This window comes from Curcuma longa, chromosome 17, assembly GCF_044706935.1.
Source record: "Curcuma longa cultivar G26 ecotype Majalengka, Jawa Barat chromosome 17, ITB_CL_G26_1.1, whole genome shotgun sequence".
Lineage (NCBI taxonomy): Eukaryota > Viridiplantae > Streptophyta > Magnoliopsida > Zingiberales > Zingiberaceae > Curcuma > Curcuma longa.
In genome coordinates, this window is record NC_133877.1 from 5,524,466 (window position 1) to 5,551,240 (window position 26,775).

General features: G+C 36.7%; 4 protein-coding genes across 4 annotated transcripts; 2 read left to right on the plus strand and 2 right to left on the minus strand.

The window, feature by feature from the left end:
- Window positions 1-309: 309 nt before the first annotated feature.
- LOC141848448 (protein SHORT ROOT IN SALT MEDIUM 1) lies at window positions 310-12,737 on the plus strand. The gene is made up of 23 exons (XM_074736479.1): window positions 310-428; window positions 899-997; window positions 1,129-1,272; window positions 2,959-3,285; window positions 3,401-3,427; window positions 3,512-3,570; window positions 3,821-4,522; window positions 4,613-4,658; window positions 5,049-5,141; window positions 5,236-5,291; window positions 5,399-5,507; window positions 6,027-6,238; window positions 6,328-6,391; window positions 8,276-8,443; window positions 8,562-8,592; window positions 8,679-9,838; window positions 9,920-9,994; window positions 10,418-10,492; window positions 10,571-10,963; window positions 11,800-12,054; window positions 12,144-12,185; window positions 12,280-12,342; window positions 12,463-12,737. The coding sequence occupies exons 2-23, from the start codon at window positions 926-928 to the stop codon at window positions 12,559-12,561; spliced, it is 4,272 nt and encodes a 1,423-aa protein (XP_074592580.1). The 5' UTR covers window positions 310-428; window positions 899-925; the 3' UTR covers window positions 12,562-12,737.
- Window positions 12,738-13,656: 919 nt separating this feature from the next.
- On the minus strand, window positions 13,657-14,295 carry LOC141848296 (protein DOG1-like 4). The gene has a single exon (XM_074736339.1). The coding sequence runs from the start codon at window positions 14,293-14,295 to the stop codon at window positions 13,657-13,659; it is 639 nt and encodes a 212-aa protein (XP_074592440.1).
- A 2,177-nt stretch (window positions 14,296-16,472) lies between these two features.
- Window positions 16,473-17,755, minus strand: LOC141811933 (peroxisomal membrane protein 11-3-like). Its single transcript, XM_074700017.1, is given in 2 exon segments — window positions 16,473-17,422; window positions 17,424-17,755. Coding segments are annotated over 2 exon segments (777 nt in total). The 3' UTR covers window positions 16,473-16,977.
- Window positions 17,756-19,445: 1,690 nt separating this feature from the next.
- On the plus strand, window positions 19,446-26,753 carry LOC141848297 (kinesin-like protein KIN-14F). The gene is made up of 20 exons (XM_074736340.1): window positions 19,446-19,462; window positions 19,867-20,195; window positions 20,381-20,547; window positions 20,641-20,784; window positions 21,001-21,255; window positions 21,333-21,404; window positions 21,500-21,568; window positions 21,952-22,041; window positions 22,125-22,250; window positions 22,340-22,421; window positions 22,516-22,611; window positions 22,695-22,868; window positions 22,954-23,060; window positions 23,196-23,371; window positions 23,556-23,717; window positions 23,803-24,056; window positions 24,138-24,301; window positions 24,421-24,603; window positions 25,164-25,696; window positions 26,648-26,753. Exons 1-20 carry the CDS (start codon window positions 19,446-19,448, stop codon window positions 26,751-26,753), a joined length of 3,306 nt encoding a protein of 1,101 aa, XP_074592441.1.
- The last annotated feature ends 22 nt before the right edge of the window (window positions 26,754-26,775 follow it).

Below are 26,775 nucleotides of genomic sequence, written 5' to 3' on the forward strand. Positions count from 1 at the left end.
AGTGTACCCCGGATTATTAGTCTATGCACACAGTGCCTTTTAATATGCCTTTATATAGAGTCACTTAAATATATTAAGAAATATTAACAATTATAATTTTATATAAATAAAATCAGCGGACAAACAGTTGTCCACCACAATACATAAAGATTTATTCATCAGGAAAGAAACCCTCGGACACGCGGCAGCATCCTGACGGTAGATCTCCTACGACTCGACGGCGCTGCTAGCCCCGCTCGCAACCGCGTCGCGTACATAAAAGGGGCCTTACCGCCCCTCTTCCTGCTCTTCGTCATCCGTCGGCTCCGTTCCCTGGCTCCAAGCGGCCTCGCTTTATCTTCTCCGACTCTCGGCCTGTGTTTCTCTTTCGACCTCTTCCTCTGGAGGAGATCGATTTGGAATCTCGCCTGGTCCGCCTCTTCCATTAGGTCAGTGTCTCTTATTCTCGATCGATCGATCAATTTTTTTCTCTCTCGTGTTATTTAGAGATTATTCTTTTTTTCTCGTCTCGAATGTTTGAGATCATAGAGATAGATCTGATGCTCTCCCTATGATTATAAAGAATTTTATTGATCTTCTCTAACCAATTATTAAGAAGATAGATTTCTTCGGTGTAGACAACACAAAGTTCGTCTTGATAAGGTTTTGTTTGAATGGAGGAATAAGGAAAGACGCAGTACATAGGGTTTTGCCTTTGTTCTGGTGTCTATAGTTTGCAGTCCTGTGAAAGAGGATTGGTTAGGTATCCTTCTCCCTGAACGTTAAAGTCATGCCAACCCTACAAATGGTGGTTTAAGAGGGGAGAATTTTTCTAGGCTTTTGTTGATGGATTATGGTTCTCAATATCTACCTATATGTATTTTTTGGTATAAAAGGTGAAATTTTGTGCTTGAGGCAGGATTATTTTGCTAAGCGAAGAAAGGAGATGTACCCTTCCAAGGGGAACCCTACCTACGGGCAGCAGCCTTATGGATCCTCCCAGGCATATGGGCACATCGTGAGCATACTTTCTTGTTCTTTCTCTTATGGAAGTTCATGCGAGCATTCAAATTCCTTGGCCAATGCATTTTTGTATTTGTTTTTCTTTTTTATGCATCATCAACTTTCCATTTGATCTCAATCTTGCAGGCTGCTAGTGGCTATAGTGGGAACACTGTTGGCAGTTCAGATGCGGATATGAGCTCATACCGAGCCTATTCTTCACAAACAACACAATATGGAGGGCCATATGCTGCCGTTTATGGTTCTTCTGCTGCTAGCAATGTGCAACAGGTCATATGACGGATTCCTTAATTAGCAAAATAGACCTTTTACCCTTTTATTTTATTTAATGCTACTTTAACTTTATTTTTACAGTAGTTAAGCCAATCTCTCATAACTCTTCTTTGGTTTGGTGGGGGACTATTGATGTCCTTTATAGTCTTTGATAAGGTTGCACGTCACTTGTTTGTTAAAAATAATTCTCATCAAGCTTGTTATGTTCATTTACAGAATTTATCGACTTTCCTTCAATTTTCTATGAGTGTCTAACTGTAAATTGTTTGCATGGATATCCTTTTTGGACGTGTACTAGCTTAGATTCTGGACAAACTTGCGTGCTTATGCTAAATTTGATAATTTTATTAATGTTAATAATTTTGATAAAATTATATAATATTTAGTAATTTAGTATCATCTAATGATCAGTATTTGATAGTCAGTAATTTAGTATCATCTAAAGAGTAATTTCATATTTCTAATAATATATACAGTTAAATTAATCTAATTATATGCTGCTGCAAATTTTCATGTAGTTATATTTTATATTGAATAATGTTGTAAAATGGAATAATATATGTACTTAATGTAGTATTAATTTTATTAAATATCTGATAGTAAGCATTACCTAAACATTTAATTTCATATTCATACTAATACATAAAACATAAACAAGTTGTTGCACATGGCAAACAAGTTGTAACTTAGTTTATTAATTTTATCTATAGCTAGTAGCTTAAAGAATGCCGCTTATTTGTTTTAGTGCAAATTTGGGTTTAGGTTAACAAATGTGTGTTAGTACATAGAAAATTGATGTGATACATAACATATTTAATTTCTTTCATGTTATATCCTATCATTTTTTTCTTTTTTTTTTTTTAAAAAATAAACCTTTAGATATACGGAAAGATGTGATGCAAGAAAATTGCTCACTTAATGAGGGAAGGAGCTACCTTGAGATAACATGTAATATATTATTTGCTTAGGTTCCACTGAAAAAATAGTAAATGTATCAACTTTGGATTGAGATTTTGTGACACATTTTTTGATCTTATATTCTGAAATAATATCTTATATAATAGTACTTCTGGAACACAATAGGAGTAACCTGTGGTCAAAATGACTCGTGACTGATACTTGAGGTCATGTTCTAAAATCTAAATTCTGTATACTATTTTGTTTCCGCATAGAATAGAAGTAACTTTTGTTTTCACATAGAATAGAAATAACTTTTTTAAAAAATGGCTCATTACATCAAAATATTTGGAGCTATCTAAATGTAATAAAGTTTGTCAGTTTGTAATTTATCTTTACTTATCATTGTCTTTTTATTATGTGATTTCAAGTACTGACCACCATATTCTGATTACAGCCTATAACCATTCAAAGGATCTTTTTTATTACTTCTTTCTCTTGCTTTTCATATACATGTAACAGTGGAATTCAGTGTTTACAAGTAATGAGGGGAAAACCACAAAATGAAAAATACAATGTAAAAAATGGATAAGTACCTCTTCTGTTGTTGCTGATTGATATTTGCCTTATTGGCTTCAGGTTTGCACGGTTGAATTCCTCCAGGAGTAACTTTTTGTAGCCATGAATATGTTTTTGACCAGATTTTTGTTATAAGTCTGATTACTTTGATTATGACTTCCCTGAGTGAGTCAGTAACATTTGACGCATATATTCATTCTGGTTTAGGTTGGTGGAGTGAGTAGTAAAGAAACAGTTTCATCATCCAACTTACAAGGTCAATCTGCTTATCAATCTGCACTGGCAGAGTCATCCAAGTTCCCCTCTGGAACTCTTGTATCAGGCTTGGGCATTACAACTGATGACTATGGTTCTGCAACTACTCATGCATATTCCCAGAAAGGGGATCAGTTTTCTTCAGTAAAAAATCCTGATTATGGTGTAGCAGACAGGAGGCACTATGGTGAACATCAGGGTGCTTTTGCTGGCAGAGATTTGCAGAGTGATTCATCAAGAAGATACCTTGAGTCTGTTTCTCTCAATAGTCGTCATCAGGTTTTCATTTTTATTTTTGTGCCTTAATACCTGTTCCATATTAAACCTTGTTAAATGTTAGCGATATTGATGATTTTGGTTCTTAAATTACTTGGAAATCTGTCTATCTTTGCAGGTTGAACTGCATGATCGAATGGACCAGGTACTTGCTTATAGACTTTTATCCTATTTATGAATTGTTTCTGCAGGTGCAGATATTGATCATCCTATTGTGCATTTTCTTAAGGCATCATTGCGACAACAGTTGCTGAAAGCTCAGCAACTGCAATCTGGTGCAGAAATAAGGTATATTGATGCACTTATAAGACAATGCCATTATTTTCTCAGTTTTCCTATGTGTACATTTCTATTTAAATATTATGTGTGGGTATGATTAGATTCCTGTGTTACTAAGAAAATGATGGTCGATATTAGTGGTGTATTGCGCCGATCTTCTTTTGCTTATTTGGTATTGTATGCAGCTCCATTCGCTGCTTTATAAATAGTGGAAATTACGAATCTTATTGCACTGAGATGGAATATGCATTTCTGGCAGACAAGATGAATACTATACAGCAAGGACTCTTCCTACTCATTCACAAGAAATTAGCGGCTATGGTGCAAGGGTGGATGCTGATCCGCGTGGTCTATCTAGTTTTGGTGCTGCTTATGGTGGACAAACAGCTTCCATTATAGGGGGAGCTCCCAGGAGAAATGTTGATGACCTTGTGTATGGCCAAGGATCGTTGAATGCTGCTTATGGGGTGGGTTTGCCACCTGGTCGAGATTATGCTGCAGGAAAGGGTATCCTTGGCACTCCTCATGAGTCTAATTATCAACCTAGTGTTCTTACACGTTCACATCCAGCCCTTGGAGTCTCCATGGTGGACGAAAGGAATGATGATAGGCATGCTTACCGCCGAGAGCTCGAGATAAGGGAGGAAGAACGTCGTAGAGAATTGATTTGGGAGAGAGAAAAAGAACGTGAAAGAGAAGAGCGGGAACGTGAAAGAGAACGTGAAAGAGAACGTGAAAGAGAACGCGAAAGGGAACGCGAAAGGGAACGTGAAAGAGAACGTGAAAGGGAACGCCTTCGAGAGCGTCGTGAAAAGGAAAGGGAACGAGATCGCAGGCGTGCACTTCAAGCAAGGCGAGAACGAACACCACCAAGACCTATTAGAGATCATCGAGGCTCTTCTTTAATAAAGGATGAGAAGGCTGTTCGTCGAGCAACACCACATCGAGAGGCTGTGCATAGGTGGATCTTCCTGCTATATTTATGCCTGCTGCTTGCTGCTGCTTCTGATTTGCAGCTATCTAACTAATCTGTTTGTTCTTGGTACTGAAGGCATCATTCACCTGTTAAAGAAAAAAAGAGAGAATACATCTGCAAGGTAAAAGATAGAATCATAACTATATAGTCGATCGTTCATTTAGATTGTCAGACATGTCTACTTGATGCAATCCTATTAGCCCAACTTGCAGTTATTGAAAACCTAAATTCAGAATTCTCTATGTTGGATTCTCCTTTCCTCTCTTCCCCTGGGAATTTATTGTCTCCTTTAATTCCCTTTGTTCATCATCTTCTTTGCTGTGATCATAATTAGAATTCTGTCCTGGCAAATTTGCTAAGCTCTGATGTTTGCGTTGACTTAGAAAAGACATAATATATTTGTGGACACAACATATCTATGTAAAATGCACAGTTGAAACTATTAATTGGTTATATCCATTTCGTAAATGTTTATGATAATATTATGGAATGATTAACATAACGATGGCAGGTTTATCCATTCTGCTTGGTGGATGTTGAAAGAGATCACTTGTCTTTGAGCAAGAGATATCCTAGGCTAGTGATATCAGCAGATTTTTCGAAGGTTTGACTTACATGCAATAATATAATTTCTTGGTTCAAAACTTTTCATTCTTCTTGTATTACTTACATTGATACTGCAATTGTATATCTCACAGGTTATTGTGAACTGGCCGAGGGAAACACTGAATCTTTCTCTTCATACTCCTGTTAGGTTTGAGACCAAAAAATTCTTCTGTCGTTAATTTAGTACTAATTTCTCTAATTTTCTTTTCCTGGCAAATGTGATAAATAAGTCATTGTACCATATTATTTCTGTAGCTTTGAGCATGGTTGCTTGGATGTGGAAGATAAAAGTGAGGAGAAAGGGCCTGTTTTCTTGCTGGACTCCTCTGAATCCAAGGGTGTTAAAACTGTTTGGAACTCGAAGGTAAACTACACATCCTTCTTTTTGAGTTACTTCTATGGACATGTAACTGTATACAACACTTTCTATGTGTTGGCACTTTAAACATGAATTAATTGTGTACTCCTGAACATGTTAAACCTATCTGAGTCTTGACTATCAGACTTCCAAATTCAAAATTTATTATTGCATGCTTGTACTTTTCTGTTCTTCAATATTACATTACCTGGCTATTGCTTGCTCTATGTTTTGCTATTCCATAGCCATATAACCATAGACACAATTTTCCTTCTACTTCTTGATCAAAACACTTTCCATTATTCTGAGAAGTAAATGCACATTTTCCAAAAGGAACTTCCTTTCTAGATTTAGCAGAAATGCCTTTCTAGATTTAGCAGAAATGCTTTAAACATTCAGTGATAATGCAAAGAAAATGTGCAAGCAGATCTGTAAAAATAAAATTATATAAAGTTTTTTTTAAAAGAAATATTGTAAACTGGTTCTGTATTTATGATCTTATTTGCATGTTATTTTTATTTTCAGGTTATCTTGATGAGTGGAGTCAGTGCTGAAGCTTTGAATGAGTTGTGTTTTGGTAAAGACAATGATGAGAGGCCAGTGCATATTAACAACATCTTGAAGTTTGCTATTATGAAGAAAGATCATTCTTTTCTGGCAATTGGAGGTCCATCACATATGACTTCTGATGGGGATATGCAAGTTGATGATTCTTCCTTGATTCATACAGCTATCAGGCAAGCTACTTGTGAATTTGTTTTAGTATGGTTTATCATCCTATATTTGTGAGTCATAATTGATCTATGAAGCACTCTTTCTCCCGCAGACATGTCAAACATTTAACTCAACTTGACCTACATTGCTGCCATCATTGGAATCGTTTCCTTGAGGTACATGTCTGTATTTTGAATTTCATTTTTACTATTTTTTCTTTATTTGTATGACATTTGTGCACTTATGGGGTAAGTTTATTCATACTTTGTTTGCAAAACTTCTGCTTGTATGTTGTTCTGATACAATGCCCTAAGGAATATTTTAATATCAATTCAATCTATTCTGTGGTGACCTGCAAGAAAAGTTCATTGTTCTCTGTTATCTAATATATCCTTTGCCCCATTCTTTCTAGATGATTTGACATCTCTTTAATTCATTTGAAAAATGCAATTATTTTATATGGTAAGGATAGCGAGGCTTAGCGACTGACTTCAGCATATTGTTTCCTAATATAATCTGAGCATACAGATTGCTGTGTCTTATTCAAATACTTACATGTAGCCTTCTAGGTCTCCTCTTACCCCTCCTTTTTTGGAAAGTTGTCTGTTGAATATCATTGTGCAAATTTTTATTTTTTTCTTCTTTATTACATGGACAAGATTTTCTGACTTTTGCTATTTTTTGTTGGATTTATTAATTGGGTTATCCTGCATTTAAATTTGATGAACAAGTTTGCTTATATAAGGCCAATATATTTCCAGGGAAACTAGTATCAATCAATTCATTATTATCATTGATTAGATGTGATTGATTTTATACAATCTCATCTGTAGATGGACAATTCATAAGGCCAATTCATTATTATCATTGATTAGATGTGATTGATTTTTTACAATCTGAGCTGTAGATGGACATTAAGTTGTGCTTCATTTATTCATGTTTGGACCCCAATTGTTCTTAGATGCTTCATTATTATTTCTATTTACATCAAATTTCCCCCTATGCATTAGAATCTGATCAGTTAAAACCTCATCTTTAATTGGTGAGCTAATGAAGCGCAAACTATTATAGGTAATTTATTTACTTGGTCCCACTGATTCTGTACTTGGTTAAAATACCAATTCAAGTGATCTTGTATGCACAATGAAAAGAATACCTACACTCTTATTAGACAAGGCAAACTTATTACACAGATAAGTTGTGGACCTTTATTTGTTTTGTAGCCTTGCACTTCCAAGTCTTCTTAGTGACCAGCCTAATGAAATCTCACTGAGCCTGTTATTAACCTTCCTCTTAGTTTGAATTATGCAGTTAACATTTCTTATTCAGAAGGAAATGATACTGAAACACAGAAATTTACTTGAAAAATCACTCATTGAGTTTGTTACTTATTTTGTCAGTGCTTAGTCTGCATCTTAATTCCACCTTGCTTGAGAGAAGGGGCTGTTCATCCCAAATAAATATTCAATTTGGGATGGGTTTGGCTTGCCCCTTCTGTAGCTCAACAAGGTATCAAACCTACCAGCTCTCCTGGTTGCTTGAGTAGGGACTTCAGTGGGATGGATTATGCAGGTCCGGTCTGACTTTAACTGATTGTGACTTAATTCTATGATGGCTTAGCTTGTGTTAGAGGCAGTATTCTAGTGTTTCTTTAGTAGTTAACATTATTTAATATATATACCACTACTTGGATTAAAATGCATACATGTCTATTACATCTTCACACTTACTTTTTATGCGACAGTGAAGTGCATACTGTGTTATCTACCAATGAAAGCAAAGTTGCATGTAGATTGCAGAATCTGCCATTGGTTCTGTGGTCCAATCATGGTTTTATTATTATTATTTTTATCTTTGCATCTACCAAATTTTACTTCTAATGTTTTATATTTGCATATCTTAGTCTAGTTATATGCTCCTTGTGTCCTTGACTAAACTAATCAGAAAGTTACATTTGTTTTAATGCATATGCTGAGTTCTTCATATAATCTTGTAGGCTCGAAGGTATTCTTTTATGATTTCTATGATAATTTGAGATCTTTTTTATGTACTTTTGTTAGATACACTATGATAGGGTTGGAAAGGATGGTTTTTTTAGCCACAAGGAAGTTACAGTGTTGTATGTGCCAAACCTGTCGGAATGCCTTCCATCATTGGATCAGTGGCGAGGGCAGTGGCTGGCATATAAGAAGGAGATGGCTGAGAGGGAACGAGTTTCAAAGGAGAAGGTTTATTTTCTCCTTGTCTCTCAAATCTGTTTTTCCATTGCTTTTCCTATACATTAATTCATCCAAGAACCCTATTAAATTATGATTTTTTTTTTTTGTCTTTTAACATCTATTCTAGAAACCTGCAGAAAAGAAGGAATCTGGGCAAGGTAAGTCCAAGGATTTTCTTCCCTCGTAATTTTAGCCATTCTTATAGAAGTGCATCGTTTATGCATATCATTATTGACATATGCAGGGGAAAAAGTTCAAAGCAAAATGGTGAACAATAACTCTGCTGGAACACTGAAATCTGAAGACAACTTGGTTAAGGATGAGGCCGCTGATGTGAAAAGTAATGACCAGTCCAAGGTTGAAGTTGGTGAATCCAATAAAATTCCATCTGAACAGAAAGAAAAAACACTTACATTAGCTGATACAGAAAGAAAAGATGATGTTGTTGTGGGTGGACAAAGTAAAACTAGCGAGAATTTGACTGGTGAAGAAGGTTCTGTTGAGCTGTCAGCTGAGACTAAAAAAACAACCAAAAGGAAAATTGTTAAGAAGGTAGTGAAAGGAAAGGCTGTTGGTAAGAAAGCAATTATTGCTGGCGCTGACAGTATCACCAAGCAGGAAGTGAATATGGATATGCAAAATGAAAACACAGAAAATAAACATGGCAATTCTGATAAAGTAGATACAATTTCAGCTGATCCACAGAACCCTGCAACTATGACAACAACAATTGTCACAAAAGGTACTCTTGATAAGTCACCACTTATGGAAGATAAAGCTAATTCACCTGAAGCCCGAACTGAAGGGAAAACTAAAAATGAGTCAACAATCATGGATGGAACAGAAGTAGTGAAGAAAGAACATGATGGAGGCTCCAGTGGACATGGTGCAGCAGTTAAGATACCTGGAAAAAGGAAAATCATCAGAAGAGTTATTAAAAGAAAAATTTCCACTCAGAAAGTTAAGGATGCAAATGCAAACAAAAACACTGAAGAAATTAAGGAAGATGTAAAAGGTGATTTGGAAAAGAAGGAAACAGCAGTTGAAGTGAATACTCCTGAGAAAAAGACAACAGAGGGATCTAATATTCCTAACAAGGATCAGTTGAATGAAATAACAATGACAAATGATAAGACAAAGGAAACTAAATCAGTTGATAGTGATGTCATCCCAGATAAAGGAAGCTCAAAGAGTGTCAATGGTTTGGAAAATGTGAAAGAAAAAGACTCTAAAAAAGGTGGGCAAGATGGAAAAGAGAGAAAAAAAGATGAAAAAGAGATGAGTAGAGATGGAAAGCAGGAGCTGCACCAAAAGTCTAGCAAAGAAAAAGAGAAAGGAGGTTCTAGAGAACCCCCTAAGCATCCTGGATTGATTATGAAATCCCATCGTAGCAAGGGATCCAAAGTATGTTTAGTTGCATTGTTTATATTTCACTCTCAGAATGCCTGAACCAACTTGCCTAACAATTTTTTTTTGATTCTGCAGCTTCGTTCTGTGTCCCTCTCATTGGATGGACTTCTAGATTATAGTGATAAAGACATAGAAGAATCATCATTTGAGGTTTGTTTACATTAACTACTATATAATAATTTCTAGTCTTTTCTGAGGCATGCCGAATGCCTTATTAGTCATGATGCTTTGTTGTGCTATTTAACATGCTCATGCAATAAGCATCACTGGCTAAAACATGAATTACAAACTGAATGATATACCATGAAATAAACCAGTGTTTATATCCTTGCTGGTAGATATATTTCTATGAAATGCGTGTTTGATGTGCATAAGTTTGTGAACATGTCCTTGAAAAATACACAATTTAATCTATCAATGCATATTGCTGTGCTTATGTCGTAACAGAATCATATCTGTTTACCCTTTGCTTATTTTTAGCTAAGCATAATAAATATGCAAAAGAATTTTCTATTTATCTGCACTAATTATGATTTTTGTCTTATGTGCCATTTTAAATGTGGATTTCTGCAGCTTTCCCTGTTTGCCGAGGCCTTCAATGAAATGCTTCAGTTTGAGATGGGCCATCATATATTGTCTTTTCTTGAGGTATAATGTAAATGTGTTACTTTGTTGGTTGAGTTGCCTTGCTATTTAATTTAACTATCTTTATTTTTTGATATTCAGAAATTGAATAAAAGATATATATTGAAAAGAAATAATCGGAAAAGACAACGTGATGAAAAACTCGAGAAGGTTTCTGAAAAGGAGAAATCGCCCACCAAACGTCCAAAAACTGATGATAGCCCTCCTGTTGCAAAGGAGGGTACATCTAACAAAGACAAAGATGAAGCTTTAAACGTTGTTAGTGAGTCTACAAAATCAGCAAAGGAAGATGTGTCTGACAAAACAGATCCTGAAAATTGTGGCATAGATGGTTCTTCAGGTGGAAGGGATGAAGCTAAAATTGAAGACAAGGCAACGGATGAGGATATGATAGATGAGGATGAAGATCCAGAAGAAATTATAGATGATGAAGAGGAAGCTGATGATGATTCTATATCAAATGATGTTCAAAAGGCAAGCTATGATTAATGTTTATCATTCCTCTCATTGAGTTATAATTAATGCTTTCTTTACTTTGTGCCATTCTTGTGTTTGATCATGTGAAGCAAAGCCCTAGAACATTCTAGCCTAGTTACCCTATAGGATTTTGTTCTGATTGTTTATTTTTTTCTGTTGATCTATGGGATAAGTTCCCAACCCAATGAGATGACCTAATTTTGATGTTCTCAGACTTCTTTCTTTATCCACAACCAATATTGAACGCTTTAGATTCAAATGTGGCTGAAGTATTTTTTTCCATCTTTGGCATGCATAACATATGCACACCTTTTAAGTTGATGTGTCTCTTTGCATAGGCCTTGGTAGCATTGGTATACTGAGCTTTACATTCAGAATCATCAGTTACAAAAGATAAGCATTCTTATTGATTTGATATTTCATTTATCTTGTTAAGTAACTACTGGATTCCTTTGGTTCCCATGATGGCATGCATTAAGATCTATTTGGTTTGCCAAAATGGTACAACACTACTTTGGGTACCAGTGTTGGAGGTTTGATTCATTTTTCGCAGTCCTATTTGTCTCATGCTGGTTACTCAAAACATTTGAATATCATGAAGACTGCAATACAGTAGATATCAGCTAAGCTCATTGTTAATTTTTGAATGTTAAAATAGATGCACATCTGTGTACTTTGTGGGAATCCTAATCGAGTTCCAAAAGGGGTGCTTTTTGCATATTTAAATTTAGTATGGAAAAAACACTATTCAGTGATCCCTCAGATTTGCAATACTCTTTCACATTACTGTCTCTTTGATTTTTGAGTTTTTATAATTCTATGAATATGTACAGGATGATAATACTGATCTAAGAGTAGAAACTGAGTCAGAAGTTGATGTTAAGATGGATGTAGATCCTGTGGTTATGAAGGAAAGTAATACTGACAAAACTGGCATCGATAAGGCTGCAAATGACAATGAAGCAGTCGTGAAGGATCATAAACAGAATGATGACAGGACGGATTCTGTAAAGGACGAAAAAGTTTCTGTAAAAACTGTCAAGGAAGCATCACAAGTGGATGGAGTGGTGGATAAGGAGCTTTTGGAGGTGAGTGAATTTTCATTTTGTTGAAATTTTTGGTCATTTTGGTTGGTACGTTGTTTTCATGATAACAATGGGCATGTCCTCATTTGCAGGCGTTTAGATATTTTGATAAAAACAGAGTGGGATACATCAAGGTAATTCAGCAAGATCATTTTACTTGCTTTCAATCTTTTTTTTCCTTCTCATGGTTGGTTGGTTCAATTTGTTTTTGTATATTTACCATTGCAGGTTCAAGATTTAAGGTGCATTCTGCACAACTTAGGCAAATTCATGTCTAACAGGCATGTCAAGGTTAGTATCATCTAATTCCACATTTACACGTATTTTTAATGGGAAATTCTTTTCCTCATTTTGTTTTTCTGTTGTGCATAATCTCGGTTGCATCCTCAACCAACCTTTTCTGTATGCTAGGAACTGGTGCAAAGTGCTCTCCTGGAAAGTAATTCAGCGAGAGATGATCGTGTCTTTTACAAGAAACTTGTGAAGATGGAACTTGGGGATGTACAATGATGATGGTGCTGTCATCTATATAGTCTCAGTCATCAGAATTTAAATATATTTTATTTTGCCATAGCTTCAAACTAGAACTGTGTTGTTGCAGATACAACTCACAATGATGAATCTGCTTATGTGATTTTGTTGCCTTGCCTGAAGTTAGTTCATCATATCCATTTATTGATTGGACAGATTCTCCAGCTCGGTGTTGCTCTGACCGCATCCAATTGCTGTGCAACGTACCATGATCACATCGCAACAAGCATTTTTCATCTACATTTTCATGTCCACGTACAATTTTTGTCATCAACTATCTATTTATTATTTTCACATCCAGAAGGCGAGAGATGCATAAGCAAAAGCCCCTTTGCCCTTTGATCTGGAAGCTTACAGTTTCCCAAATCTGTCATCAATTTGAAGCTCCCTTTCTCCTCCTACCTTTCCACCTCAATTCAGCGATACAGTAAGCATTTCTACGCTGTGCTTAAGAAAAAAAATAATATCAAAAGAAGGTTAATTAGTATTAAGCCAGGCTTCACTTCTCTTCTGTGAAATGAGATTCTTCATTCATTTATCTGCGAATTGAAAACAACGAAGCACGAGGTCTTTCTGATTATTATTATTATTAGTTTATCCATCCGACGAGTAAAGATTCTTCTTCGTTGATTGATTAAATTAATCAATGACTAATCCCCCACGAAACTGGCCTATGCTAGATGGATATGGCTCGTCTGAAATAACACACACCTTAGGTAGTAATTTAATCTGTAATATAATTCTGATAATTTGCACGGTTGGGGAAAATTGAAGCTGGTGTACTTGCTCTTTCAGCATTTTTTTTTCTCCTGTATATATGTAACATAAGTCTTTATGTGCTTGATTGGCTGTAGGATCAAAAACCCATAATTAACTATAACATAATTTTCCGATTATTATTATTATTATTATTATTTTTTTTTTTTTGTAAACGGACGACTACAGCTCGATCTATTGCTCTATCTTATTTAGTAACTACCCGATCGAAGCAGGCTACCAGTTACTACTACTACTACTACGCTTATATATATAGCTAGGTAACTAGAGATCACCGTCGGTCACCGCACATCTATCTCAAGCGAACTGACGTTCATTGCGTCGCAAACCCCACCGCCTCACCCGGAGCCTGAGCTCCACAGCAGCGGCTAGGAACTCCGCCGTCTGTGCTGCCGTCAGGATCTCCACCAGTCGCCGCAGGGTGGCGTCCCGTAGCTCCTCCGCCGCGTTGACGACCGCCCTCAGCGCCCCCGACACCTCGTCCACGGCCGCCTCCCACGCGTTCCCGTTGGCGTAGAGGAGTCTGGCTCTCATGGCCACGAGCACCGCGTGGCCGGCCATGGCTTCCTGCGCCCCAGCCATGTCCTCCGAGATCCGGTGCTCCGCCAGCTCGACCTCCCGCCGGAACATTTCGACGGCGGTGCGTTGGTCCGGCGCGAGGAGGCAGCGGCCGGGGAGGAGGCGGAAGGCGAGGGAGGGCTTCCAGCCACCGATCCAGAGGAAGGTGCGCTCGAAGGGGGTGAGCCACGGGTGGGTGACGGCGCGGAGGAGGTCGGAGTCGGCGAGGCGGGCCTTGGCGCCGCGGTAGTCGCGGTAGTGGATGAGGAAGGCGTCGACGGCGTGGGGGATGAGGTCGGGCCGGTGGGTGACGCCGTGGAGGAGCTCGGTCCGGAGGCGGTCGAGGTGAGTTAGCCAGGAGTCGAAGAAAGCCTCCATGGGACGGCGCCGCCCTGGTGGTGGAGGGCGAGCCAGGAATGCCCGGTGGGGGTAGAAATAGCCGACCATTTACTTAAGCAGGAAGCAAAAAAATGTGCAGCTAAGGAAAGGAAGGAAGGAACGGGAGTGGGGAGATAAGCGGCGGACGAGAGGGAGGCGTGGTGGCGGAGCGGTGGGTGTCGGTCGTTGCGATCGGAGGTGGAGGTGGAAGTACGAGGTTGGTTTATTTTGTAATTTTTTTCCTGACGAATTTGGAGGTGGAGGTGGCAAGCCAAAAGTCTCTGTCTGTCTGTGTGTCTGCAGGCAGGGAAGCGGTGAGTAGAATGCGAAGAAGAAGTGCGGTGTGTGGGAGAGGTGTTTTGTTGTAGGGCAAAAAATTATAAAAAAAAAAAAGACGTCCTTTTTTATTTTCCAAATCATGGAATATCCATTTTGATTTTCCCTCTCCATCGATTTTATTTATTCAATTATCCTTCTATATTATTTCATTATTATCCCCCATCTAAATCTCTCATTTAAATTTTAAATTCATCGAACAATTATAACGACTATGAAATCATAATTACAATAATATAAATTTTAGATGAAATTATAATTATTAAAATGATTCAAAATTTAAATAAAAAATAATAATAAAAATAATATTGAAGAACAATTGAATAATTATTCATAGATTATTGATAGAATGGAATACTCTTTAGATAAAAATCAAAGTGTATATATCAGTTCATTCTAAAAAACTAAGAGAGCTCTTTTGACTTGAGACATCTTCGATGCAAGATTTTTAAAGAGGTTTATGAAAAAAAAACTCTAATCGATGTAAGATTTGAAGTTGTTAGTTTGAGAGTGATAGTGAAAATTCAAAGCTGCTTTTTTCCTCGAAATTACTTTTTCCTCAAAATCAATCATGTGAATGGAGTTAATAATGAAGTTTGAGGTTTGTAAGAAGATTTTTTTGAATAAGAAGTAAGTTTTTATGTATTTGATATGACATGTTGAAAATTATAAAAAGTTTATTTGGAACTCTAACTATTAGAGATGCTCTTACTCTCAACGCAGCTGTGGCGTGCGTGACTCGATGACCGAGGACTAATGATGAGTGGGTTTTCTATTTTGGAAACTCCTCTCTTTTTTTTTCATTTATCATGATGACAGATTTTTTTTTCCTTCTGATTTATCCCGTTGACATAAATGCATCATATGCAAATTATAAATTTTAATTCGCTTATTAAATCAGTAGGATTGAAATTTGTTGCGAATCATATGCCACAATTTAATCTACAAGTTAACAACAAATTTAGGGGTGGGCAAAATTGGATTAAACCGAATAAACGGACCAAACCGATCAAATTTAAAAATTCAGTTCGATTATTTTAGTTATTTTTTAAAAAAATTAATTAATTTGATTAATTCGAGTTGATTTCGATTTTAAAATATTTTATTCGAATAAATCAAATTAATTAAAATAAAAAAATAATTTATAAAATTTTAAGAAATTAAATTTATAAATTCTTAACTAATTGATAAAATTTTATAATATTTAAATAATTTGATTAATTCGATTAAAAACTGAATTATTAAGTTTTTGGTTCGGTTTATTCAGTTTTTATTTAAAAATTCGGTCGGTTCGATTCGTTTAAAAAAATTTGATTCAGTTCGATTTTGATTAATTCGGTTAGATTCGATTTGGTTTTAATCGAATACTAACTCCTAAACAAATTCACTCTAGCTTACTATGCACATAAATTTGCTCTTTCCTCTAGTTTGTTGGCACTTCATACTTTCTTCGAAATCGAATTCATAACTCAGACAAAGTCAGTTCGAATATTGCCTGCTCGCTAGAACAACTGATAAATCGATATACCAGTAACCGACTAATCCAGTAGTATAAGAACCATATCATACAATTATTATCTCAGTCAACCTTTTTGCTACAAAAGCCTTCAAGACCCTAAATTAGCTTTCTAAACACTAGGACTAGGACTGTAAAAGTGTCAAGTCAAGTCAAACTTTGTGGTGTTCAAGTTTGTTTGATAAGGTCGAATTTAAAATGAACTAAATGTTCATTGAATTCTCCTTGATGGATGAGTCGCATTTTTTTCAAGATGATAAAGGAGCAACAATCAACCAAACACTGAAGATGAAATTGGGCCATCCAATAGCTCTCTTTAGGGATGTACTATAAAGGTAGTATGTCAAGATTGAAGAAGCTAGCCAGAATGGAACATAAGAAGAGGTAAACTCAATCCGGCAAGGTTCATGAGCTTTAGGGTCACTTAACTTGGATAGAAGACACAAAAAGATGCATCCTATGAACAACTGTGTTGCTTTCATCGACAAAGAACAGAAGTGGATGTATCTGAAAATGCATATACAGACATTGTTAATGGCTCCACTACTGATCGAGCAATCTTCAAGTGATCTAAATACTACTTCCTAGTTAACCAAGTTTCTGCTCTGTAGAGAGCACAAATCCATAATAAGCAAAGTAATCAAGAATGTTTCCTTACTCCAAATTCAGTTATCAATCCACCTTCTTCTATAAGCCAATTCCTTTTCATTGATTATTATAGCAGTAGAACTGAATCCCATCTATTGAATTCAGCTAAAAAAGTGAAACAAAGAGCAGAACTAGTAATGCATTCAGCTTGTTTATTCTGAGAGGAATGGAGAGGGACTACCTTAGCAAGAAGTCCAATTCTTGTGAGTGCTGATGAGTGCCGAAAGGAGTCCTGCCGAAGCCATCAGTAGAGTGTTTGAGAGGAAGTCCTTTCCATCCCTGACGTCGCCGAGCGCCATCAGTCCATCAGCGAGGTCTTGAACGATGGAGAGCTGCTTCAGCAATAGCTTCGTTCTCAGTTTCCTTAGTTCCTCGTCGCCCTCTCCAGGTTTCGCGCTGTTGATCCTCGATTGGATCGAAGATTGGATCTTTCGTACTTCTCGTGCCTTTAGGGCGACGCTGCCAAAGTAGCCAATAAGCTCCGCCCAAGCGCTGATCTTTTGGAGCCGCCGGGAGTACTCGGAGGGTATAAGGCCGGCCTTGGACAGCCACACGAACTGCTCAACGAAATAGTAGAGGCCCTCGCCGCCGTATGCGACGGCGGCGAGGACGCGATCGGCGGGAGAGGGCAGCGCCGCCTGCGGCGGCACGGAAGGCGTTGAGATCCTGGACGAACTTGCCGAGGCGGAAGGCCTTGCGGCTGAGGCCGACGCTGGATTCGAAGGACTTGAGGCGGGGAGCGAGGGCCGGGGGGAGCGGGGAGGAGGGGGCGGCGAGGGCGATCTTGGCGGCGTAGCGAGAGATCTTGAGGAGCTTGTCGACGCCGTCGCGGCGGGCCAGATAAGCTTCGAGGTGGAGGAGAAAGTCGCGGTCGCCGCCCTTCGATGGCCTCGCCGCCTCGGCGGGCGGCGGACAGGAGGAGGGCTTCTGCGACGGGTCTGCGACGGCGCGGTCTGCCATGGAAGGGGAGGAAGCGAGATCCGATTCAGATCCGGTTGGAGCCAAAACAGGGTGGCTGTGACGTGTAGCAGTAGTAAAGTAAAATCGTACTTTGCAAGGGCCAATTTGAGATAATTTGTTAAAGTATGAGAGACAAACTATCTAAAAATGGAAAGTTTAGGGCAAAATAAGAAAATAATGATTTTTTAAAATTTAGATATTCAATTTTTATTATTTAAAATTTTATTATATGAAAAATAACTTTAACTTTTGAGGTATAGTTGAGTTGGTTACTATATTTACTAGAGTAGGCAAATGTCGAATCTCGACGAAGTTGAAATAATATTTTATCTTACTGAAAATGACTATGTGAGATTGTTAAAATGATGAATTCTATTTTTTACTGAAAAAAAAACCTTATCTTTTATCGTTGCATCACGTCCTATTATATATATGAATAGAAATTTTAAATGGTATTTTTAAAATATATATTATTTTTAAAGAAAAATCATCTATTTGCTACTATTACTAATATTAGAGTTTTGTTTGATTCATCAAATTTTATAATTTTACTTTAAAAAAAATCAATGGAAATGAAACAATGTTTTTGTTTTTACAATTAGAAAAAACTTTTAGTAAACGTCATTTATATAAATTGCAAAATCATCTAATTGTTACTCACACATAAAGAAGAGAAAATAACATAATTAAATAGATAACCCATCAAATGCTCTACCAAGGACATAATTAAGCACCATGATTACATAACAAAGATCAATCTATGACTTCCCAATTCAATATTGAAATCTTTTATTTCTTACTCTTTTTTCGCTTCTCCTTCGATTAGAAGAAGAATGAATTCATAACCTTTTGTAGCTTTTGGTGAAGAGTAGAGCTGTCCATCTTCAACCGCTTTACAATTACATAATGAGGTGCTATCTTTTACATTTGTTATGTTGCTTCTATTCATCCTTGTTCACAAATCAAAGAGATTCAAGTTTAATAGCCGAACGAAAGGAGAAGGAACATGATGAGGAGGCATGTGGTTAGGCGAAAGGATAGTCTATGATAATCCACCACCAATCAAGGGGATTTAGGGGTCGACTTTTATGATTTTTTTATATATATTTATTCATTTAGTTTCGTTTCTTCAATCAACTTTAGCCAATTAGCTAAATGCAAACTCAATTCTCATTGTGCATGCTAAAGTGTTATCACTATCATTGCAAACAAGTGAGGCTTCTCCCACCATCGCCATGATTATGAATATGAACCGGCTTTTGTGGAAGGTAAATTTTATCGAGGGCCCTTTGTGAAATTAACCATAGAGGGGTGTCTTTTTTGGCCTTACCCTCTCCATAGAATTTATATTCTTTTTTTTTGTATGTTCAAATGATCTAATGATCAATTAGTTTAAGGCGAGAGAGAGTTTGTGTAATACTTCTCTATATTTTGTTAGTAGGAGATTATGTTGGAGATGTTTGTCTTGAAATAAAGAAATTTTTTAGGATAAAATTAATAAAATAAAAACTATCCTATTATGTCAATTAAAGAATTAATAAACTATTATATTATTCATTCAAATATTATAATAAAATATGGGACTAATAAACTCACTTGATTCCATTTCAATCATGCAAAAAAAATAATATTACATTAAATTTATTGCCAAATGGGAAATGTTGTACACTCCATTTGTTAAAATTCCCGCATGCGGCGTTTCATAATGTATATCCGCGTATTGCCGTCCGCATGCGGCTATCGAGGGAAATCACACCACCAAATGGCAAATGGACCGCCTGTCTCTTCGACTGAACCGGGTTCACCGATTTAATATTTATTACAAAAAGCAAAAAAAAAAAAAGATCCGAGCCACTTTTCGTTTTGGCTCGGACGGGAACTTTCGAATTTTTTTGAACGTTGGGAGTGCTCCGGTGTGGTGGGTCAGACCGGGGAGCGACATGCGCCGGTTGACACCACCACGGCCACGTTAATAAATGCAACGAATCGTTCTCACGTACAGCCCTTTACTTTTTAAATTTTCGGGAAAGGCCCTCGTAAGGTGAATTGGAGAATGCAGAATTTGCAATTTGGTGCCAACTAGTTTCGGAATTTATAAAGTATTAAGGCAGGCTGGAAAAGAAGAGTAGTTATAACTCGAAGCGGCAGCGGAAGCGAGCACTGCAAGGTTCAGGACCCTTTCCTGTCTCCGCTTCGCAAAGCAGGCCACGGGAGTGGGAGGAGGAATTGGATTCTCCCTTCCTCTTCTCCTCCGTCGATCTCGAAATCTTCAACGTCGTCGGAAGTTCCGTGGATCACGTGTCGTGGGCAATGGCGTCGGCGTCGGCGTCGGAGGGGTTTGTGTCTGTGTCGCTAGCTTCGGTGATTGAAGATGTCTTGAAGGGGCACAGAACTAGGTTTAGCGATACCAATTTGGCCTCCAGAAAGGCCCAGGAAGCGGGTAAATCTATAACTACTGTTACTATCTTGTACTCGCTTGTTTCGAGGGAGATTGTGCAGAATTATGTTGTTAATTGCTTCTCGTAGAATTTTTTTTCTCCCAACAAATTTCCTGTGTGATAAATGGTTTCGCTTGAGTTCGGACGGATGATTCAAATTAGAGGGTTTTGTTCGATATAATGGCAGCGGCGAGGAGGAACGAGGCAGCCGAGTGGCTGAGAATGGTAGTGGGTGTTGTAGCCGCAAAAGATTTGCCCAACGAGCCTTCGGAGGAAGAGCTTAGGCTTGGATTGAGGAATGGGATAATCCTCTGTAATGCTCTGAACAAGGTTCAACCCGGAGCAGTTCCAAAAGTAAGTCCGCGTTCTAGACTCCCTCGATGTGTTCAATGCCCTTTTCTTCTCTCCACTGCGATTTTCTTAGTCTAAGAGATATTGCTTATCCAGGTGGTTGCCAATCCTGGAGATACAATTCAACAACCAGATGGTGCAGCGCTCTCAGCATATCAGTATTTTGAGAACGTGAGGAACTTCCTTGTATCTGCACAAGAAATGGGCCTGCCCACCTTTGAGGCATCTGACCTAGAACAGGTGGAGTTTGGAACTCTTAAAGTAGAGGTTTCTCTCTCAGAAAGCAATGATATTTCTCTATGTTAAAGTTAAAATTAGGTATTTAAAATATTGAATATTTCTACTAAACTTATGGATATTGTAACACTGATTCCTGGTGGAAAACTACAATCATTAACTAAATCAGCTTTGAAGTTATCTGGTTCTTACTTTCTACTCTGTTTGCTTGAACTCTAGGGAGGCAAGAGTGCTAGGATTATTGATTGTGTTCTTTCTCTCAAGAGCTATGCTGAGTGGAAACGAATGGGTGGTCATGGTATTTGGAGATCTAGTGCAAACCTTAAACCATCCAATTCAGGCAAGCATTTGTTGCGGAAAAATTCAGAGAATTCAAAGAGTTCATTGCTAAGAAGTCAATCTATGAGTGACAGTGATCATTTACGAGATGAGCATTTATTTGATGGGGATGTCTCTGCGGAATCTAGTGAAACGGTTAGTAATTGAAAGACTAATAAATTCTAAGCAGGTAGAATGGTTACACTTTTCACTAAAGTCTTCATTGGCAACAGACCACTTCTGGTCCTTTAAATATGCTTGTCCATGCTGCTTTATCAAATAAGAAGCCTGAAGAACTTCCTACGGTAAAGCTTGCTGAATATCTCCAGAAAGCATTGTTATTTATTCTTTAAAAATAAGTCCCATTTATTAGTGTTGTGGCAATTAAATTTTATTGCAGCTTGTGGAATCATTGTTGAATAAAGTAATGGAAGAATTTGAACATCGTATCGTGAGACAAAATAAATTGGTACGTTTCAATTCTTAGAACATTTTTGATGGAGCAGTAGTCAATGGAAAAAATTGTCATTGAAAATTCAAGTGTGCTTTTATTTTGTGATTGTTTTCTTCTGCATTCGTTATGTCCAACGTTATTATATGGATAGAGGCTAAGTAACATGCAGTCTGTGATTCAGTTTATCATGTTGGACAATATTAATATAGATGTCTATAATGCATGTCTGGGTACTCTCATCTACATCGGGTGTAAAACTCTTCCTTCATTTGAATGAAATCTAGAAACATGCCATAGTTCTCTCTCCTTCTTACCACTTATCTTTTTTCTATAATTAAACATTGCTTTTTTATAATTTAATGAGCATCATTAGTTCCTATGATTGCTTAACTAAACAGGTTAATTCAAATTCAAAGGACAACAACAATTGCACATTAGTCAAGATGAAGGCTTCAATAGGTCCTTTATCTTCTGACAATGGAACAGAGGTACAATGTACGATTGCTACTATCCAAATATCTAAATGCAGATTTAATACTAAAAAGTAGACTAATTTATTTTTTCCCAAAAGGAAATTGAAGGAAGAATTTTCATAAATTCAAAAGAACAGGGCTCTAATAAGATGTACAAAGGAGAGATGTCAAAAGAAAAGATTTTAATGCAACAACTGATTTGCAACCAAGATAGAGCTATTCAGGTTCCTTTTCTGTTAGAAAGCTATACTATAATTTGTTTATTAATTAAATATATTAGACTAACAAATTTTAGCATTATTTACAACTGTAGGAACTTAAGCATGCTCTCCAAAGTACAAAAGTTGGAATAGAGGTAATGCATATGATGCACACTGATGAATTTAGTAAACTTGGTAAGCCACAAATTGTACACTTTGACAAATGCAAATATTATATCATGCATTGTTACTGATTGCCAATTTTCCTGTTGGGCAATCTGAATTTTAGGAGAGTGTGTATATAGTCTTTCCAATGCTGCTTCAGGTTATCACAGTGTTCTTGAGGAGAACAGAATGTTGTACAATCAAGTTCAAGATCTCAAAGGTAAACAAAAAAGAATTTTATCTTTATGTAATAATAGAGGAATGTGTTTCTGCTAACTTTGACTATTTTTTTGTAAATATCAGGGAGCATTAGGGTCTATTGCAGAGTGAGACCCTTCCTAGCAGGACAATTGAGTAATAATTGCATTGGTTCTTTGGATGAGGGAAGTATCTCGATAATAACTCCCACAAAGAATGGAAAAGAAGGGCGTAGGTCTTTCAACTTCAATAAAGTATTAGGTCCATCTGCAACACAAGGTCATTGGAGATATGTTATATGATATGCATATTTATTCACTTAAAACTTCATGAAGCATCACTCTTACATGTAATCATATTGCAGAACAAGTATTTTCCGATACACGACCTCTAATCCGTTCCATTCTTGATGGTTACAATGTTTGTATATTTGCATATGGCCAAACTGGATCTGGGAAGACTTACACTATGGTATGTTGCATAACTGATGTTTCATTGAAGGATGTGTTTTGGAAAACAAAATTTTCATGACACTTGAAGTATAGCTTATTTTGGTTTACAATTAAATTGCATTTATGAATGATCCAAGTTCTTTCATGGTTGCAGAGTGGACCCAAGGTTCTTAATGAGCAAACATTAGGTGTGAATTATAGAGCTTTAAGCGATCTATTTAAACTTGCTGAACAAAGAAGGGGTGCATTTTCTTATGAAATTGCTGTTCAAATGATCGAGATATATAACGAGCAAGTTAGGGATCTTCTCAATGAAGGCATTAACAAAAGATATCCTCTTACCTAGCGATGTTTTGATTCACAATCTATCATCTTTGTTTTGTTGATATTTGTCTATAATTACTTTGTAAAATTTTGAATGGATGAAAATGAATTGTTATACTCAATGTTCCTTCATGTTGTTGGTAATGCTTCAATTATCTTTACATCTTTTGCTTCCTTGATAAGAAAGAACATTAGAAATTCGGAATACTTCGGAGAAAGGACTTAATGTTCCTAATGCAAACTTAGTGCCTGTTGCATCAACATCTGATGTGATGGAATTAATGAACATTGGGCAAAAGAATCGTGCTGTTGGGTCTACAGCTTTGAACGATCGTAGCAGTCGGTCTCATAGGTAACGTTATAAGTTTTTTGTTGTTGTTGTTGTTATTGACTTTCTTTTACACATCCTATAAATTGTTTAAGTGTGTTACATGCAGTTGCTTGACTGTTCATGTTCAAGGAAGAAATATGACTTCCGAAACTATACTCCGTGGATGCTTACACCTGGTTGATCTGGCGGGCAGTGAGAGAGTTGACAAATCTGAAGTCACAGGAGAAAGGCTAAAAGAAGCACAACATATAAACAAATCACTCTCAGCTTTAGGTGATGTTATATCTGCACTTGCACAAAAGAACTCACATGTTCCCTATAGAAATAGCAAACTCACACAACTTCTTCAAGACTCTCTTGGTAAGTTGCTTTCTTCCAAGGATGTAGATCAATAAGTTTTATCTTATTTGGATTTAAAATTTTATATCCTTTGTTAAATAGGTGGACAAGCAAAGACCTTGATGTTTGTTCATATAAGTCCAGAAATGGACACCATTGGGGAAACCCTTAGCACACTTAAATTTGCAGAACGGGTTTCCACAGTTGAGCTTGGTGCTGCACAAGTGAATAAAGAAAGTGGAGAAGTTAAAGAGCTAAGGCAGCAGGTTATTTATTTTATTCTCTCAGTAGCATTTCTATACTCCAATAACTAGTGCTATTTTTTTGCATTTGTGGTATTCTTATTGTCTCTTATTTCTTAGATACAATTGTTTCTATATTGCAGATAGCAAGCTTGAAAGCAGCCCTAGCAAGGAAAGAAACTGATCACCAGAATGTATTACCTAGTCCAGATCCCATCCATATTGCAACTCCATCACCTGTACATCCCAGTCGACAGAGTAGTGGGGCTTATCTAAGCAGTCAAACTACTCTCAGACAACCAATGGAAGAAGTTAGAAACATTGAAGTAAGTGTTCTATTGTAGTTCAAATCAAACAATCCATTTTGGTGTCATTGCTTTGTTAGATAATACACATCACAGAAGGCAGTACAATAGTGTAGTGTATAATTCTGAAAATTTTCTAGATGAAGAGCCATAAATGATAAATCTATCTCTCGGAATATACCAATACACATTTCTTTATACTTGTCATGAATTTGCAAGTTCAGCAGTATCGTCTAATTTAGAAGTTCTAGTTACCACGCTTTAAGGTTTCATAGCAATTGGTAATTTTCTGGTTGACATGAACAGCAGTATTGTCTATCATTTCTGCAAATATAGTTCATGCACGATTCTTTTTCCTTTTTTTCCATGTATTTGGTGTCTAAGTTAGTCCCCTTTCAGTATCTCGTTTCTAGTTGACATTTTTATCATTGCCTTTTCACAATAACATGTCATTTACACAATTTCAAGCAAATAATGTAAATTTCTTTTTCTGGTAGCATGCTTGAAATATGGTTTAATCTAGAATATTACTGTCTGTTACTGTTTGTATTTTTTACAGAACTACTGTGCTTTCTTTTCAGGTCAGGGGAAATGTTGTTCTGAGACGAAGAGTTCCAAGTTTTGATCTTCAAGATCTATTGACAACAAATGACTCTTCTCCTTGGCCTGTAAGTAGTTCCAGAATGAATCATCCTAACAAGGATGATAAACAAATTGTCTACAATGACTGGGTTGATAAAGTCATGGTGAACAAGCAAGACAGAGTTGCTACAGATGGCAATTCCATGATAGATTGGGAGGGCAGTTATGGAACATCACCTGATATCTTTTACCATCAAAGTCTTTCTGATATGAGAGTTCATCCTGATGAACAGTACCACAAAAATGCCATCACTAGAAAAGATAGCAGCTATGAGCTGAATAGGCAAAGAAAAGAGTCATTTTATGCTGCAACTGATGGTTCAGATGACCTAGACGTTGCTACTAGTGACTCTTCTGAAGCAGATATGCTATGGCAATTCAATCTCCAAAATGTACATAACACATACAATGAGAGTGGCTCAAAGGTCAAGAAGCCTCAAACAAAACCTCAACCAAAAACACCAGATATAAGGTAATTTTGCCAGACTTGAAAATACCATAAATATCTTACTTTTAGAAATAACACAATTTTTATGAATTACTTGACTCTCTTTGTTTTTTGATAACATAAAACTTCCATGGAGCAACTATAAAACTCTATACTCTCTTGACGTCTTATTCTTTCTGTTTGGCATTTAGTATTATGCCTAATCTGATTTAATACAAACTAGAATTTGAAAAACCAACCCCACTTTGTTCTTGTTCTATACTGCAGTATAATTCGTTGTGGGAAAAACTATTATATCATTCTATACTATGCTGGAAACAAGTTATTGACAGTAGTCAACAATATCCAATTAGAATGATATATAGAAGATTCAAGTGTCAGATTTGCTATCCCATTCATTGTGCAGTTGGAGAACCAAATGAAGATTTCCTACTAGAAATGAAAACAAGGATAATTTTCATACACAGCTTTTGTCTGTTGTATAAACTTATGTACTGTAAATGCATCTTGAAATCAGTTATTTTTTCCTAGGGCTTTCCGGTTCTTAGTTATACTCATTGATCTTTAGCAACTTCAAACAATGAATAAAGAATATGTTGGCACTATGTACATGAAACACCAATTTACTATTAGATTTTCATTCTATGAATATAGAAAAAAATATTTGTTTCAAGATTTGATCAATTGAAATTTGAGATGCTGATGCTTGATCGATCATAATTGGCTTACTGAGAATAGTAATGGCTGATTAACTTGTGCATGAACTAAAATTTGCACATTTGAATTACAATTCTAGTTTGCTTTGGAAGACATCCTTTGAATGTAAATTTGAATTTAAATACCACTCGCTCAAAGCATCATTGCACATGCATTTTAATTATTCCTTTTGGCGTTTCTTCATTCTTTAATTCTTTCATTTTAAGTATTCCATTAGTTTAACCATGATTATTCTTTATGTTTGAATCTGCAATTTAGGATTCCAAATCAAACAAAATTATCGTCTTCCAAGAAATCAAATGGGTCTAATCGGATAGGAAGGCCGACCAATTCCAGCAGTGCCGGTGACCGAAAACATCAATGAACTACATTGGTTGGCAAGATTA